The 19211-nt window shown below is 40.9% G+C and overlaps 1 protein-coding gene across 2 annotated transcripts in view; it reads right to left on the reverse strand.

Moving 5' to 3' along the window:
* Positions 1-19211, reverse strand: part of SCLT1 (sodium channel and clathrin linker 1) — a 207883-nt gene that overhangs the window by 78963 nt on the left and 109709 nt on the right. For both annotated transcript variants that reach the window (XM_029592475.1, XM_029592554.1), the window contains exons 14-15: positions 17296-17394; positions 1-35 (exon numbers count right to left, since the gene is read on the reverse strand). In XM_029592475.1, coding sequence (XP_029448335.1) covers positions 1-35; positions 17296-17394 — 134 coding nt within the window. The remainder of the gene's footprint in view (positions 36-17295; positions 17395-19211) is intronic.

Raw genomic sequence — 19211 nt, forward strand, 5'->3', positions numbered from 1 at the left:
ATCTGAACATTGTAGTGTTTGCGTGCAGTCTCTACCTGCAAAGAATGACAAGAAGGGAGAAGCAATGGAACTATATGAGATACATTCGTTTAAGGAGAATTGCGATAAAGCACAAAGGAAAGAATGACAAGAAGGGAGAAGCAATGGAGCTATATGAGATACATTCGTTTAAGGAGAATTGCGATATAGCACAAAGGAAAGAATGACAAGAAGGGAGAAGCAATGGAGCTATATGAGATACATTCGTTTAAGGAGAATTGCGATAAAGCACAAAGGAAAGAATGACAAGAAGGGAGAAGCAATGGAGCTATATGAGATACATTCGTTTAAGGAGAATTGCGATAAAGCACAAAGGAAAGAATGACAAGAAGGGAGAAGCAATGGAGCTATATGAGATACATTCGTTTAAGGAGAATTGCGATATAGCACAAAGGAAAGAATGACAAGAAGGGAGAAGCAATGGAGCTATATGAGATACATACGTTTAAGGAGAATTGCGATAAAGCACAAAGGAAAGAATGACAAGAAGGGAGAAGCAATGGAGCTATATGAGATACATACGTTTAAGGAGAATTGCGATATAGCACAAAGGAAAGAATGACAAGAAGGGAGAAGCAATGGAGCTGTATGAGATACATTCGTTTAAGGAGAATTGCGATAAAGCACAAAGGAAAGAATAACAAGAAGGGAGAAGCAATGGAGCTGTATGAGATACATACGTTTAAGGAGAATTGCGATATAGCACAAAGGAAAGAATGACAAGAAGGGAGAAGCAATGGAGCTGTTTGAGATACATACGTTTAAGGAGAATTGCGATATAGCACAAAGGAAAGAATGACAAGAAGGGAGAAGCAATGGAGCTATATGAGATACATTCGTTTAAGGAGAATTGCGATATAGCACAAAGGAAAGAATAACAAGAAGGGAGAAGCAATGGAGCTGTATGAGATACATTCGTTTAAGGAGAATTGCGATATAGCACAAAGGAAAGAATGACAAGAAGGGAGAAGCAATGGAGCTGTATGAGATACATACGTTTAAGGAGAATTGCGATATAGCACAAAGGAAAGAATGACAAGAAGGGAGAAGCAATGGAGCTATATGAGATACATTCGTTTAAGGAGAATTGCGATAAAGCACAAAGGAAAGAATGACAAGAAGGGAGAAGCAATGGAGCTGTATGAGATACATTCGTTTAAGGAGAATTGCGATATAGCACAAAGGAAAGAATGACAAGAAGGGAGAAGCAATGGAGCTATATGAGATACATTCGTTTAAGGAGAATTGCAATAAAGCACAAAGGAAAGAATGACAAGAAGGGAGAAGCAATGGAGCTGTATGAGATACATTAGTTTAAGGAGAATTGCGATATAGCACAAAGGAAAGAATAACAAGAAGGGAGAAGCAATGGAGCTGTTTGAGATACATTCGTTTAAGGAGAATTGCGATATAGCACAAAGGAAAGAATGACAAGAAGGGAGAAGCAATGGAGCTGTATGAGATACATTCGTTTAAGGAGAATTGCGATAAAGCACAAAGGAAAGAATGACAAGAAGGGAGAAGCAATGGAGCTGTATGAGATACATTAGTTTAAGGAGAATTGCGATAAAGCACAAAGGAAAGAATGACAAGAAGGGAGAAGCAATGGAGCTGTATGAGATACATTCGTTTAAGGAGAATTGCGATATAGCACAAAGGAAAGAATAACAAGAAGGGAGAAGCAATGGAGCTGTTTGAGATACATACGTTTAAGGAGAATTGCGATATAGCACAAAGGAAAGAATAACAAGAAGGGAGAAGCAATGGAGCTGTATGAGATACATTCGTTTAAGGAGAATTGCGATAAAGCACAAAGGACATGGGGGGTTGTTGTCTCATCCTTTTCTTTTTCTAAGCTGTTTTGGTTCCGGTCTCTTTTTTGTACTTTCCCCTTGTTGGTCTTTTCCGAAGTCCTTTTCCAGGATTTCTCTTCTATTTTGTGTTCTCTCTTCCTCCGTAACATCTATTTCTGACAATGATTTTGCCCCTTTCATCTTTTTTCTCCATTTCTCTCATCTGCCCCCTCTAGATTTTACTCTTCTATTATGTCTCTCATTCTCCAGTCTTCAATCTGCCTCTTTACACTTCTCACGTGCCTACCAAATTTCAATTCCCACTCACCTCCTCAGTTCTCCCATCCTTCCTTTGTCTTTCACTTATTCCTGTCTTCTATTCCCCCTCATTCACAAATTTTCCTCACACTCTTCCCAGCTCTCATCTACCTTCCTCTGCGCCTCCAGCCTCTCTTCTGTCTCTTACCCCACCCTGCCTCCAATTCCCACCCTCTCTCACCTTCCTCCAAAGACACATCCCCTTTATCTCGCTTCCTCCTTCACTGTTCCCAGCCCCTCCATGCCTTCATATCAATTCCCCAAGCCCCACCTTTTCTTTATCCAGTCTCACATTCCTACTCATAGCCCTACCCAAATGCCTAATCCCCCCATAGTTCTCCTGATCCACAAGTCCCTGTTCAACCTCTTAGTCTACACTCTCCCCAATCCCCACTGTCCTACCACTCTCCAGCCAATCTCCAAGTCTATGTTCTTCGGCTCTCCCACCAAATCCCTTAGCCAACACCTAAGTGCCTACTCTCGCCAGCCCCATCCCTTCAATATCCACCCTCGTCTCCTTCCCCACATCCATTCTTCTGCCCCTGCCTCTCGCTCCCTTCCCATTTGCCCCTCCAATGCATCTGCTCCACTTCCCCCAGCCTCTCCCATTAGCTGCATGCCCTCTTCCTGCCTCAGTCTCAGTCTCCCTTTAGATTAAGTAAGTGGTGCTTTGCCTTCCTTATTACTGTGACGGTACCACGAGCACTGTCAGTACCCACGGAAGCACTTCTTCTTTTGATCTCTTGAGATCAGCCAGAGGAAATGCTGCCGCGAGTATTTATTTAAGATTTCTTATATTTCACCTATTATCATAATCACTGAAAGTGCTCGCACTGCAGCGGAGAGGTGGGCTATGGCTGATTTCCTTGTTGCAGAAGATCCAAATCCACTTCTGGGTTGGTCAGCTGGCACCCCCAGCACCCAGATGCTTTGGCTCTCTCCCATCTCCCCTTCAGCCATTGGTTTTGCTGAACATAAAAAGGCATTTTGGTACATGAGATTACACGTGTTTGCTCTGCGTGAGTGACTGAACAGCTGAAGGAAGTATGAAGAGAATGCTACGTGAAATTCCCCACGGTAGAGATCTTACGGCTACCGGACCTCTGCGCTACAGAAAGAGCCATGGAAGCGGAACACGAAGCGAGATGTGGTATTGCTAGGATAGAAGATCTGCAAAGGCAAAGGTCAACAGAAAAGAGAGAAGAAGTTATAAAGGAGGCCACACCTATGTTGTGTATTATGCAGTGTAATGATAACTCGGGACCAAGCTTAGGGAGAGGACAAAGAATGCAGAGCATCAAACAAGAGGAGGAGGAGCTTGAATAAAAACCCAACCCCCCTATATGCAGGTAAAAGTGCCTGTATACGGGTGGTTTTATCCACAGTGGGAAGAGGCGTTCTTGTGGGCGGAGCCGGAGTGGGATTTTTCCTGAAAATACTACCCACACAAATTAGCAGGTAGTTTTTCCTGGATAATTAACAAAATGAAAGTATGCGTGCATGTTCACTTTGAAAATCAGTGTAAAGTCTGAGGGTAGAATGTACCTGCAGAATTTATACTTATGTGGGCAATTACAAAGTTATCTCAATGTGGAAAGAGATTGGGAGCTATTTATTTTTTATTTATTTATTTTTAATTTTTATATACCGAAGTTCTTGTATCAGATACAAATCACTCCGGTTTACATAGAAGTAGACGCAGATTTATAGCTGAGAAAATTATCTTTGCTTCTGTATTCTGAACAGATTGGAAAAGAGCAAGGCAATGATCAGGTGGCATGGGAGAGGGAGACCCATAAGTCCCTGTGATGACTGGAGATCAGGTTGCCTCGAAAGATGAAAATATTGTCCCTCGGAACGGGACAAAATGGACATTGAGGGCCATTTTCAAAAGCATTTAGCTGGCTAACTCAGAAGTTAAAAATAAATCAAGAGCAGCAGAGCTGTTCTATCGCTGTAAAAGTATATTTTGCAACAAATTGCTCCAAAAATTGCTTTATATGATTTCAAAAATACTCAGTATACCTACACTCTGTGGAGCTGTTAGTTTTCAGAAACATTTTAAGACAACTGAAAATATATTTATAGGAGGGGTGGAAGGTTTCATATATAGTGTAGGTGTCCCAGCACCAATATGCAATTGGTTATAATCAACCTCCCACCACCTCCAAAAGAAACATTTTTTTTTTTAAGCAATATATTAACATTAAAGTCACGGTAATATTCAATGGCATCCGTGGTTTAATAGGTGTTTGCCTTACTCGCGGGGGAAACAAATGTGATCTTCAAAACGATATTCAATTTAAGGCGGGTACTTAAACGACTTCCTGAGTCTGTTGTTTACTTTTAGATGTTGAAATGCAATCCCGACACAAACAAGTTCGTGTTTCAGACGAAAGTCTTTCTTCAGGGGAATCTGATGTTAAATATAACCAACCTTGTTGGATTCTAGCCTCGCAAAAAAATTGTCCTTCACATCTGATGAATGTTGTTACTTCCTGTTCACCGCGTTGTGCTAGCTGTTTTCTGCTCCATACCAACGGATGAATATCCTAGAACTCAAACTAGTCCCATTTAAATATCCATGTGAAAAATGCCTATGGACCAATCCGAAGGTTAAAAAATGTAAAGAACCTATCAGCACGTTGACCATTTGGGAGCAACCCTTCTGATTTCACGGAAGTTAATTTACTTCACAATAAGGGGACGTGTCCCTGATGACATCAGCGAAAATAACCGACCTGACAGAAGTTAGCCTGCTAAATGAATATTTGGGCACATATTCAACTAAATCCTAGCCACCTAATAAATGAGGCAGCTAGAATTTAGCGGGATGAGTTACGGGCGTTCCAGGGGCATGACTGGGAGGAGATGAGTAAGCCGGCTAAGGTCACTGGCTAACTTCGATATGAGCTAGCTGGATGACTTAAGTCTGATCGTGCGGTTTCATTATTGAATATACCTCCAGAGTTAGCTGGATACGTTTGTCTGGCTAACTTTGCTAGCCAGACCGTGTCTGCTTATGCACCTCTAAGTAAATATAAAATAATTTTAAAAAGGAGGGGGGGGGGGTGTCAAAGTAGACAGGTAACATAGTAAAATGATGGCAAAAGAGGACCAAAATGGTCCATCCAACCTGCCCAGCAAGCTTCTTACGGTAGTATCTGCCACGCTGTGCAAGTTACTCCCATGTTTCTCTTTTACTGGGTGATGAGGTTTCCTGAAACTTCAGACGGTGCTGCTTGACGTGCTTTGCTTATGGACTTGGCTGTAGAAGCAGTCCTGTGCTTTTTCCCTTCTGTCTGTGTATCAGGGCCTCTGACCATAAAAGTCAGGGCCCATGTTGGTTGTTGTTTGAACCCAATACCTCTTTCCACCCCCCCACAAGGACCCCCACCATCAAAGCGGAGAGTGATGTTGCAGTTACAGCAAAGGAATCAAGCAAACCCATGTCTTATATTAAGTGTAGTGGCTGCTGCTCCATGCAGGTTATCCCCATGCTTATCAGTTTCCCAGACTGTAAAAGTCATTAGTTATTGTCTGAATCCAATTCCCTTTTTCCCTCTGCTGTTGAAGCGGAGAGCAATGTTGCAGTTGCACCAAAGCAGTAAGGCTTATTGTTAAGGGTAGTAATCCCTATACTTTCTGTTAAGGGTAATAACCGCTGCACCAGTAAGTTACCCCCATGAACTCTTTTCTTCATTTCCATCCTCTAGCCTTTAAGATCCACAGTGTTTATCCCATGCCCCTTGGAATTCTTTCACTCTTTGCATCTTCACCACCTCCTCCAGAACAGCATTTCAAGCATCCACCACCCTCTCCGTGTAGAAATATTTCCTGATGTTCATTCTGAGTAGTCCCCCCTGGAATTTCATTTAATGACTGATTTCTATGATTTCTTTCCAACAGAAAAGGCTCAAACTTTGTGTGTCATTAAAACCTTTCCAGATATCTGGAAGGTCTGTATCGTATTTCCCCTGCACCTCCTCTCTTCCAGGGTATATATATATTTAGATCCTTCAGCCTCTCCTTATAAATCTTCCGATGCTGACCCCACACCATTTTGGTCGCCCTTCTCTGGACCGCCTCCATCCTGTCTCTATTCCTTTTGAGATACGGTCTCCAGAACTGAATGCAGTACTCCAGTGAGATCTCACCAAGGACTTATACAGGGGCATCATCACCTCCTTTTTCTATGCATCCCAGCATTCTTCTGGCTTTAGCTATCGCCTTGTCGCATTGCTTTGCAATCTTCAGATCGCCAGACACTATTACCCCAAGATCCCTCTCTTGGTCCACGCACATTAGTCTTTCACCTCCCATCACATACAGCTCTTTTGGATTTCCGCATCCCAGATGCAGGACTCTGCACTTCTTGGCATTGAATACCACCTGCCAAGTCTTTGACCGCTCTTCAAGCTTTCTTAAATCACTTTTCATTTTCTCTAACCCATCAGGTGTGTCCACTCTGTTGCAGATTTTAATATCATCTGCAAATAGACAAACTTTACCTTCTATCCCTTCTGCAATGTTGCTCACAACAGTCATCATCTGTTCAAAACAAACTTGAAAAGATACTTCTTCACATAACAAGTTTGTATTTGGAATAAGTTACTCGACGGTGTGGATACCCTAAGGTCATTATGCTGCTCTTGAAGCAGGAAATGAAAGGATCTCAGGATATCAATACCATACTAATAATGATAAACTTGATAGGTTGTAAACCTTCTTCTGTTTGTATGTCGATGAGCTTTGAGATAGAGGCAGCAGAGAGGAGGAGATTGCAGTAGTCGAGGTGAGAGATGATCAAGATATATACTCCCAAACAGAAAATAATATACTTCAAAGCTTAATCACATCACATATCTTTCACACACTCTTAGAGAGCAAATAAAATACTTCAAAGCAGAATGTCTAAAAAAATAAGATCAGAGAATTAGAATGTATGGCACTAAATGAAGTTGTAGACATAATAAGCATCTCAGACACTTAGGTAATTTTCAAAGGAGTTACATGTGTAAATGTAATATATTATCATAGTAATTTTCAAAAGCCATGTATTTGAATACAGTGCATTTACATGTGTAAACCTACATTTTAAGCGTGTAAATGCTTTTTAAAATCAGGTCCTTAAAGGAAAGAAGATAACCAATGCAACACTCTGATTACCAGGGTACACAATATGATATTGGGGAACAAACTGAGAGTAAGGTGCCACTATATGTTAAGGATGGTAGAGAGTCAAGTAGGATAATGAATCAATAGGAAACAAACTGCACTTTGGAATCTCTATGGATAGAAATTCCACAAGATGGGGAAGAGTATAACATAAGGAGTACTCTATTGCCCACCAGAGCAGGGTGATGAAACAGACTGTGAAATGCCAAAAAGTGCAGAGTAATGCATTTAGGATGCATAAACTCAAGGGAAAGGTACAGTACTGGAGGTGAAATTCTTCTAAGTACAAAGGAAGAGCAGGATCTGGGGGTAATTGTATCTGATGACCTTAAGATGGCCAATCAGGTGGATAAAATGACAATAAAGCCAGAAAGACGCTTGGCTGCATAGGGAGAAGAATGGTCAGCAGAAAAAGGGAGGTGATATTGCCTTGTATAGGGGTCCCTGGTGAGACCTCTCTTAGAATACTGAGTACAATTCTGGAGAAGGATATAAAGGATGGAAACGGTCCAGAGGGCGGCTACTAAAATGGTCAGTGGTCTTCGTTCTAAAGCATATGGGGATATGATAAAAATCTAAACATGTATACCCTGGACGAAAGGCGATATAGTGGAGATATGATAGAGACATTCAAATATCTCAAACATTTCCATGCACTGGAGTTGAGCCTCTTTCAACGAAAAGGAGGCTATAGAACGAGTGGTCATGAAATGAGGTTGAAAGGGGGGTAGACTCAGGAGTAATCTTAGGAAATATTTCTTTATAGAGAGGGTGGTGAATGCATGGAACAGCCTCCCAGTGGAGGTGGTAGAGAAAAAAAAACAGTATTTGAATTCAAGAAAGCTTGGGATAAATACAGGGGATCTCTAAGGAAGTAATGGGAATTATAATGCTAAATTAATTGGATGGATGGGCAGTCTAGATGAGCCATACAGTTTTTTTCTGCCGTCATGTTTCTAAGTTTCTATGAAATGCTAACAGAATTAGACAGGCTAATAATTTGGGCAACACAATAATAATGGGGGATATCAAATACCTGAATATTAACTGGGCGAAAGTCTCATTAGGGCATGCAGGCAGGTCGAATTTTTAGATGCAATAATTGAGTGCTTCATGGAGCAGCTAGTCCTGGAACGGACGAGACAGGAACTACTTCAGACTTAGCTCTCGGTGGATTGCAGGACCTGGTGCAAGAGTAACAGTCTTGGAGCTGCTTAGCAATAGTGATCATAATGCCATGAAATTATCACCAAAGGGAGAATATCAAGCAAACCTATTGCAGTAGCATTCAACTTTAAGAAGGGACATTTTAATAAACTGAGAAAATTAGTCAGCAAGAAACTAAAAGGGGCTGTTGCAAAGATAAAAAATCTGCATGAGGGGTGAGCCAAGATGGCGGTGAGAGGCAGGGCATATCAATTGCTCCCTTCTTGTTTTCCTGAATCTACTTCTGGCGCTTATAATGCTGTCTAAATGCAAAGGGAATTGTGGGTATTTCCCTCGGATACCTCTTTTTTTTTTTACATGGGCAGCAATTTATTCCAGCTTTTATGCCCTGTGCAACAGAGGAAGTGGGGACTGTTGGCTCCGTTGCAGTCTGAGGTAAGGGAGCACCTGAACTGCCTGGAGATGTTACTCTCAGCTCTCCTGATCAAAAGCTCCCGCTGGCAGAGAGAAATGCCGCCATGCAGCAACTTGAGGCACATAGCAATGACGTGCTGCTAGCGTCCGAGTCAGAAGAGGCCTGTGCGAGTTTGGTGTTTCGTTGCTGGAAGGCTCCGGGGGAGACAGCTTTGCTGTTGTCTGGCTTCTTCTTTTCCTACTGAAGATCGAAGTGAGCCGGTAATGGAGACGGGTTTGGCTTCAGTTGGTGTTACATGACCTGGTCTTCCAGTCCCCTCCCGGTGAGTCCCTTTCCATACCATCTGGACCGGCAGTAGATGCACTAGACCTCCTATCCAACAAGTTGGAATCTATGGGGACTAATTGTGACTCTCAGATTTCTGAAATTTAAGACCAAAGTGCTGGGCATGGAGACAGCCAATAAAGACACACAGGCCTTTAATCTTTCGGTGGTTAAGGATCAGAGTACACTCTCCCAGAGAAGTGAATCTTTGGAGGATCACATTATTTATTTATTTACTATACCGTCATTCTATTCAAAATTTCACATTGGTTTACACATAACAGAATTGTCTCTAAGTAAACTTACGAAGACAGAATACAGTAAAACAATTAAACACACTAAAAATAAAATTAAGACACCTGAATCTTTAATTCCTGAATTTTCCTAAGGTGATGGGGAAAATGCCATATTAAACCTTAAAGAAATATTTCTTTGAGATTCTACAGTTTGACCCTGAGAAAATTCCTTCTATAAACACAGTTTATTTCCTCCCAGTTGTGAGCAGATAGAATTCTCAGCAATGCCAGCCTGTGAATTACCCTTGATGTTGCTGATAATTTGACAGATTTCCTTGAAAATTCAAGCGTGGAGATTATTGAGCAATCAACGTTATTGGTTTCATTTATTTCCGAAGAAGATATTAATGAAGTGATGAAAAGATATTTGAGGAGTATCTCTTCTGTATTTCTTAGTCAAATAATTTGTATTTTCACCTGATTTTACTTGCTCAATGCAAGAGAGGACAAAAGATTTTCTTGCTCTTAGATCCCCAGATATTTCTATAGGGTGACTCAGATACCCCTGAAAATGTGTCATCAAATATCGTAATGACTGTTTTTCTTTTTTCTTCTATAGGGTGACTCAGATACCCCTGAAAATGTGTCATCAAATATCGTAATGACTGTTTTTCTTTTTTCTTCTATAGGGTGACTCAGATACCCCTGAAAATGTGTCAAATATTGTAATGACTGTTTTTTCTTTTTTCTTCCAGAATAGCTAAAGTCTTTTTTAAGTTCCAGATTTGTTCTAACATCTTCTGTTGGTACCTGCTAGGCCTAGTGTTTGATCTACGGTTCGGTATTCACTGTGTTAATGATGTTAAGCTTGTTTTCTTATAGAGTTTATTTCTTGGTTTTCTCTCTTTTTTCTGCCACCCATCCACCCTCAATGTTACTGCTAGAGACGGGGAATATTTCTTGTTAACTTTGTGTTATGAATGTTAATGGTTAAATAACAGATTTGTTTCTTTGTATTTTGAAATATCCTGATGTATTTTCCATTTGCAATACATATAAAGTTAAAAAAAAAAAATCTGCATGAGGCATTGAGATGGTTTCAAAATACCATCCTATTCAAATAAAATGATTTTACGCACATTAAGAAAGGACAAAGGAAGTCCAAACCGACAGCATGGATAAATGGTGCTGTGAAAGAGGACATTAAAGCCAAAAAGCTATGGTTTTAAAAACAGCAAGGCCAACTGAGGAAAACAGGAAAGAGTCGGGCACTGGCAAGGCAGAAGTAAAATATTCACAGGACAAAAATGAATCTGAGAAGAAGCTTGCCAAGAGGCAAAAACTAATATAAACTTTTTCAGGTACATCAGAAGTAAGAAGCCTGTGAGGAAGACAGTTGGACCACCAGATGGCCCGGAGTTAACGGCCAATCAGAGCAGACAAAGCTACTGCATTAAAAAATAAATGAATTTTTTATTTGGTCTTTACGGAAGAGGACGCTGGGGAGATTCCCACATCCCGACTGTTCTTTGAAAGTGATGAGTCAGAGAAACTGAATCAAATCGCTGATAACCTGGAGGATATATTAGAGCAAACTGACAGCCTAAAGAGCAAGAAATACCCCAGAGCTGTGAAAGGACTCCGAAATGAACCTGCAGATCTGTTCCTGTTAATCTATAAGATATCAGTAAAATATACCACCGTCCCTGAAGACTGGAGGAGAGCCAGTGGAACGCCAACTTTTTAAAAAAAAAAGGGCTTTGATGGCGATCTGGGAAAGTACAGACCAGTCAGCCTGTCAACAATGCGCAGCAAAAATGGTGGAAACTTTAGTTAAGAGGAGAATTACTGGGTTTTAGCAAATGGAACTCATGGCCTTACCAACCCATTGCAGTTCTCTGAAGGAGGAAATAAATAAGGGCCAGTCAATATAATATACATGGATTTTCAATTAAAGTCCCACATGAGTCTTCTCAAGACATTACAAAAGTCGTGCGATAGGAGGCCATGTCCTGTTCTGGACTAGTAACGGATTAATTTAGGAAACCGAGAGAAGGTCTACAAGGTCACTTTTCCCAATGGAGAGAAGTGGAGTGCTCCAGGAATCTGTACTAGGACCTGTGCTGTTTAATATATTCATAAATGATCTAGGAAAAAGAGGGATGAGTGAGGTAATCAAATTTGCAGAGGACACAAAATTACTGAAAGTAGTTAAAAAAACAAAAAAAACAAAAAAAAAGCTGATTGTGAGGAAAGTCAAGAGGAAACCATGAGACTGGGGAACTGGGCGTTTAAGTGGAAGATAAAATTTAATGAACTCTCTGTGCGTACCTTGCCAGGACAGCCTCAGCCCTCCCCATGCACTGCCCCTTTCCTCTGCAGGTAAATACCCTTTTACCTATGGAGAGTCCCTTGGAAAACTGCCTGTGTAATGCATGCATCTGAAATACTGCAGAGCAAACTGGAATTCAGAAGGAAATTCAAAAGCAAACCTTTCTTCTTAGGTAGAACGTTTTACACCTAAATAAACTCACAACAACAAAATTGGTCAACTGGTCATATAACTTGATCTTCTATAAACTCATCCGTTATGTGAAAAAAAACTTTTTATGCAGACATTTATGTGGGACCGACAACCCTAAGCTCTTCAATTTTATAAAAGGGCCAATTCAGGAGGAAAATCCACTTTACTTTATTTAATCCTATATATTTTTTATGGTATTTAATATTTTTTCAAAAATATTTAGAAATCACCAAAAACAGTCCTGCAAATTCACAGAACAAAATTCCTTTTCAAATCAGCATGGAAGCATTCCCACACTTATCTTGTCATCAAATGTCCGCTCCAACCCCGACACGATATCAGGTTTCGAACTTATTCGTCCGGGATCCCGCACGAATAATAAAAGAATGTGAGCATATGGATTCGTTTTTTCCCCCTTGAGGCAGACAGAAGTTCAAAATCTGATATCGTGTCGGGGTGTGCAATAATGTGCACACCCAGACACGATATCACACCACATTATTGTCCACATTATTGCACACCTTGCACTTGTCCGCAGAAAACCATTACTTCTGATCACTACCCCTTATGTAAAAAACTGCAATTAGTTCAAATGAACAAGTCATTGTAAATCACATAATTCTTTGTAATGTACCCCGTCATACTTCGGTTAATATACTATGTTAAAGTTCCTATCATTTTTCTTCTTGCTCCTAGTTGTACTTATCCCTGTTTTATTGTAACTGTAACTATTTTATGTTCAGCACCTGTTATTTATTTCGTTCAGTGTTCCTTTTATCACCCCACTGTTTATTGTAAACCGGCATGATGTGACACTCTCATGAATGCCGGTATAGAAAAAACTAAAATAAATAAATAAATAAATTATATTTCATCTGCAATATGGATAACCAGGCAATCTTACAGTCTTGCAAGGTCCTTCTGCATTTTATCACAATCCGCTTGTGATTTAACTACTCTGAATAATTTTGTATCATCTGCAAATTTGATAACCTCACTCATCGTATTCCTTTCCAGATCATTTATAAATATATTGAAAAGCACCAGTCCAAGTACAGATCCCTGAGGCACTCCACTGTTTACCCTTTTCCACTGAGAAAATTGACCATTTAATCCTACTCTCTGTTTCCTGTCTTTTAACCAGTTTGTAATCCACGAAAGGACATCACCTAATATCCCATGACTTTTTAGTTTTCTTAGAAGCCTCACATGAGAGATTTTGTCAAATGCCTTTTGAAAATCCAAGTTTATTCATCCCCTTTGATAAAAATGTAGGAGATTTGTGTGGTAAGACTTCCCCTTGCGTAAGACCATGCTGGCTGGGTCCCATTAAACCATGTCTTTCTATATGCTCTGTGATTTTATTCTTTATAATAGTTTCCATGATTTTTCCCAGGCCTGAAGAAGCTTTCGAAAAGACATCTACTTGGAATGAGTAACAAAGGGCGTGTAATTGACACAATTTAAAAAATGCACGTTTTAAAACTTCTGAAACATGATTTTCTAACAGGAAAGTAGAATCCACCATTACCCCCAAGTCCCAAACGCTTTCCACAGAAGCAATTTCTTTCATATTAACTTTTGCTTTCAAAGATTTCACAGGTGTCTCTACTCCTTTTAACCATAACACCTCAGTTTTAGATGTATTCAGCAACAAACCATTTACTGTTAACCAATTCGAAATCTTCTGAGGACCTTCATTTACTTTAGTGATGGTTACTCCACCAACTTCCCCATTGGGCCTACACACATAAAAACCCCTTAAAACCCCAAAATCAAATCAACCCACCCAAAGGTTTCAAACACAGACTAAAAAGTAACAGGGATAGATAGGGGTGACTCTTGCGGAACACCACACTTTAAAAAAAAACAAAAAAACTTCAGACAGTTCTTCCCTCACCATCACCACCGAGCGACGTTCACTCAAAAAGACAATATCCATTGTAACACCGTCCCTGTCAAGCCCACTTGACTACAACGTTCCAACAAAATCTCATGATTCACCAAATCAAAAGCACTAGTTAAGTCTAACAAAATAAGCAAAACAGATTCTCCTCTATTTCATAAACATAAGACCTCTTCATTCACTGCCATTAGGACGGACTCCGTACTGTGACCTTGTCTAAATCCTGACTGGCAATCATCCCAACCATTAGAATCTTCCAAAATGTCTTCTCAATTATCTTAGATAGAAATGGGATATTCGCCCCCGGGCGATAATTCATGCTGCTTTCTTTAATTAACGGTGTCAAGGCAGAGCTTTCCAATACCGGAGGAAGAATACCCTCCTGCATTGAAGCATTTCTGATCTGCATCAAAAATGGAACAAAACAAGATCAGCCGGCACGGCTGTGACGGAAAAAGAGTTGCACAAGCACCTAGAGAGAAACTCTCCCTCTTTTTCTCACTCCCATCAGGCATGGACAGGTCTCAGCCTCAAGCCGCAAGTCTCATCACTGAGACCTGAAAGAAGGCCTGAGGAAGACTGTTAGCTTTTGTAAAAAGATTTTTCAAGAAAAAAAACAACCCCTCCCCTTACTTTCAATGCGTGTAATAGCTTTGAGGCTTTAGTTCTGCAAGTTTATTCATGCACATTCTGTTTGATTTATTTGCCCCCAGCACGGAAATCAGTTTTGGATTCTGTTTGTGATTCATTTTGCTACCCTGTGCTTAAAATACAAAAGGTTAATTATTCTGGGTGATTTTAATTTGCATTTTGAAGATGCTTGGTCAGCTGTTGCTGTGATTATTATGGGGTTAGTATTATGGCAATTGGTGCAGCAGGTAACCCACCGCTGTGGTCCTATATCAGATATGACGTTAGTTAAAGAAGAGCTGGCCTTACAAAATTTGGTTCCATACACGGGGACGGTAACGTTTAAACAGCCACACCTGTTCGCGCATATGCCGGCTAGCACTAATGGACGCGGCCATGTACTCTTTTTTTTTTTCCAGGACTTACACACTATCCATAGCAGAACTAAAGTTACACGGTAAGGGACCCCGGCGTGCGCGTAGATTTCATTGAGAAATCTAGGAACGTCCAAGACTTGCCCTCGCCCCTTTTTTCTCAAAATATTTTTTGCGCACGTATCGGGAGATACGCGTGGTACTCGGGCGCTTTTTCAAGTCCGCACGGCACACGCCGGCCCGACGTCTGCGCATATCTCCTGGCTTTGGCGCGTGTGGGGCTTTTAAAATTTGCCTTAAATAGTTTGCTTATCCCTTGGCCAGATCATAGGTTACGTTTGTTTGGTCTGAACCATTTATATAATGTTGTGTGATGTAATTCAAGAAGTGGTTAGAAGAGCAGTTAACTCTGCTATGTTTTATTCTGAGTGAGTTGCCTTGAAGGAAATGTTTAATACTATTACCTTAAGAACATAAGAACATAAGAAAATGCCATACTGGGTCAGACCAAGGGTCCATCAAACCCAGCATCCTGTTTCCAACAGTGGCCAATCCAGGCCATAAGAACCTGGCAAGAACCCAAAAACTAAGTCTATTCCATGTAACCATTGCTAATGGCAGTGGCTATTCTCTAGGTGAACTTAATAGCAGGTAATGGACTTCTCCTCCAAGAAATGGTTATGTTATGGAATCATGTACTGAGGAAAATTTATAATATTGCTCCTGAGATGGTGATAAAACAGAGTACGGACCGCTGATGCGCCATTGGTATAATAAAGATTTGGTAGAATTGAAAAAATGGTTACAGAGTGCTGAAAGAAAATGGAGAAAACACAAGTTTGTCAAACTAAAGGAGATTTCCCTGGGTTATTAGCTACTTATAGGTCTAATGTGTTTCAAGTTAAAAAAATTGAAAGTGTTTAGCTTACTAAAGGGTTTGTTAAAAAAAAAAAAAACCCAACAAAAAAAAAAAAGGAGTATGAAAACGTCAACCCTTGCTGCTGAGGATTTATCTGCTTACTTTTGGGATAAAATTATTTTAGTAAAGAGCAAGATATATCCATCCAGTTCTAACGAAGTACTAGACAGGCATCTGGATACAAATATTGCTCGCTGGTCTATATTTAGATTATTGACCATGACAAAACTAGGGGAAGTAGTGGCCAGTGTTAAATTGGTAAAGTGTGATCTTGATCCCTGTCCATTTCTAATTTTGAAATATTCTTTAGAATTGCTTGCTAATGAAACCGTGAGAGTGATTAACATGTTTCTCTCCCACCCTGGAAGCAAGCAATCGTTCAACCTATTTGTTAAGACTCTTCTTTATCAGAAAATGAATTAACAAACTATAGTCCCATCTCTAAATTATGTGCTATGGGCAAAATTAGAGAGTTTCTGGATGAGTTTCAGATTTTAGATTCAGAAGAGTATGGGTTTAGAAAATCCCGTGGCACCGGATCTTTGCTTATTTCCTTGTTTGATGATATGTTTACGCTATTGGATGAGTCTCGAACTGGAATTTTGATCCAGTTAAGAGGTAGCCCCAGCCTCTGATGCTGCATCTCATGCCCTGCTGCTTGACCGGCTAGAAACCATTGGAATTGTTGAGGGCACTTCACCCTAGCAGGGCCATTTGCCAACCACTGCCCGTGAAGATCCCACTCCTCTAGACTGGTCAAGATCTGTTTCCAGAGGAATGGGTGGAGGATAGAGTGTGTGGTAATGCTCACTTTAGTACCACGGATGTGCTACTCACAGCAAGTTATACCATATTCTTGGTAAATATTTTTTGCATTGTACATTAAAAGTTTACTTGCATGATAAAATCTTTTTAGCATGAGTTTTATTGCACAGGCCCCACAATCTGAAATATTCTACTCTGTTTCAGGGTAACATTTCTGATATCTGTTTTCTAGGCTGATACAGAAAATGCTAACCTGTATTCCCCCATCTTTAATTACAGTACTGTCTATGGAAATAAAAGCTGCCAAGTTTGTGATGATCACTAAGGAATGTCTTCTGATACTTTTCATTGCAGATAGTCAGGTAAGCAGCTGAAAGGTGATCACATCAAGAACATTAAGCAATTCAAATCTAAGGCGTAGCACAACTCAAGATGAATGCCAATCTAGTACATCAAAACATACACACCAAGAAAGAACTGTACAAATAATGTATATACACAGACACATAGATCAACAAAAAGAGAATCAGCTTGGTAGCTTTAAGCAAAGTTAAAAGCAGGATGGGTCTGACATGATTTGGAAAAGCTCAAATCAACCAACCTGACTGGCCAATTTCGCTTCTGTGGCATGGATAGGTCTCTTCATGCCCAGAGGGAGCTCTAGAGAGGAGAGGAAGGCTTGTAATATCTGAGCAAAAGCTGCTTACTTCTTTCCTAGTTCTTGCTGCGGCCTCTTGGATGAGCTGACCCATTGCTTCTTTCATTTGTTCTATCTCTGCTTCCTTTTGCCTCTCCCTCAGCAACGCCTTAGGGAAAAAGAAAATCAAAAAGATTCATTACAAATATCACACAGGACATTTCTAGACCTGAAAGGGTCGATTTTAAAAGCAGCGCGCGCGTGTCCATGGGTGTGTGGTTCCCGGACTGCGTGCCAGCGCGCGCGTGTTATAAAATCCGATGGCTGGGCACACATGCGCGCCAGATTTTAAAAACCGCCTGCGCACGTGCGAGTAGTGCCCGGGTGGGAATTTTCACAAAATACGCGAGGCGACGCAATCGGGGGCCTCCCCCAGTTCCCTCCCAGTCCGCTCCAATTAAGGAGCGGACTGGGAGGGAACTTTCCTACCCCCTTATTGAACCTTCCTCTCCCCTAAACCTAACTAACGCGTGCCAGCCGGCTGCTGGCACGCGCTTCCCCCAGGACAGCTTCAAATGGTGCTGTCTCAGCCCGCCCCCACCCAGACCACGCCCCTGTCCTACCCCTTTCTTTGGGGATCGGCACGTCTGCGCATAATTGGGGTTATGCGTGTGGCCGGGCCCATGGTAAAATTCGCGCGGTGCACACAAGGCCCGGCCAACCGCGTAGCCCCCATAATTTACGCTCGTGGCCCTTTTAAAATTGGGCCAAAAGTGATGCCCATTACATTAAAAAGAAAGTCGTATTTATATTTCAGGTAAGATAAGAAGCAAAGACCATGGCTACAACCGCGTTTCATTTTCACTGCATTATTCCTTTCCGACAAACTTACTAAGGTTAATAATAACTATTCCTCAACCACGGGGACGTTGTATAGAGTTATCTACAATCACGTGCTCCCCTCGGTACACCTACGTGCTGATAGCCAAGGCTTTCCCATGGACACGGAACAGGAGAGAATGCGTGCCATCACTGTAGGCCAGGGCTACAGGGGCAAGAAATCATAAGCCAGGCCCCCGCCTTCCTGCAGCAGCTCTACAGGATGAGTCAGAACATTCTGTGGCAATTCTATGGCTACAAAAATTATACCAGCCACCAAAAATGGGATAAATATTTCCAAATAAACCCATTAACTGAACACGCATTCATTTTAATCAAACAATATCAAAATTGAAAAAAAAGCCCAGACATAAGACCAAGTAAGACGCACAAACAAGACAAAGGACCAAAAAAAAAAAATAAATGGTGTAAGCACAAGAGATTAAAATTGTACAAAAACTAAAAAGTCTTTTCTAAGAGAAGAATTCTCAACTGCATCCCAACATGTTTCACTACCACAAGCTTCTTCAAGGGGATATGATATGAAGAGAATCCAAGTCTTGGGAAATCATTGAATTATTTCTCCTTTCAAAGAGACTTGGATCATTCCAGCAAAGTAGAGAAAAGACGGGCACTGGAAAATGTTAGATGTCCTCCGTCAGAGCATGAAGATAAAGCCACATTCAAACCCCATTCGGTACGGGTTCTCCTGTATTCAAACCAAGTGGACGTGGTGTTGAAATAATTTAAAAAATCTTTGGCCTTCGGAGCATGTTTTGCAGATTTGGAACGTTTTCCTATTTTTTCTTCTAAGGTGTTCTCGTAATAATCCTTTGGCATCTTCTGGTTTTTCATTTGACTCTAAATATTTGCTCTCCCTCCCTGCTGGACAGCACTGCTGCTCCCATTGCTCAGTTTGGGCTTTATCTTTACATGATTAGAGAATCTGTGCAACCCGTTTCAGGTAAATGCATTTTTTTGAAATCTTATACCAGTTGCGAAACGAGTTCTGTAGAATACATTATTTGTTGCCCTTGTGGCCTGACGTATGTCGGGTTAAGATCTGAGTTATCAAACACTGTAGCAAGAGTCGGGATGGGTATGTGG

Source organism: Rhinatrema bivittatum, chromosome 1, assembly GCF_901001135.1.
Source record: "Rhinatrema bivittatum chromosome 1, aRhiBiv1.1, whole genome shotgun sequence".
In the NCBI taxonomy this organism is placed as follows: Eukaryota; Metazoa; Chordata; class Amphibia; order Gymnophiona; family Rhinatrematidae; genus Rhinatrema; species Rhinatrema bivittatum.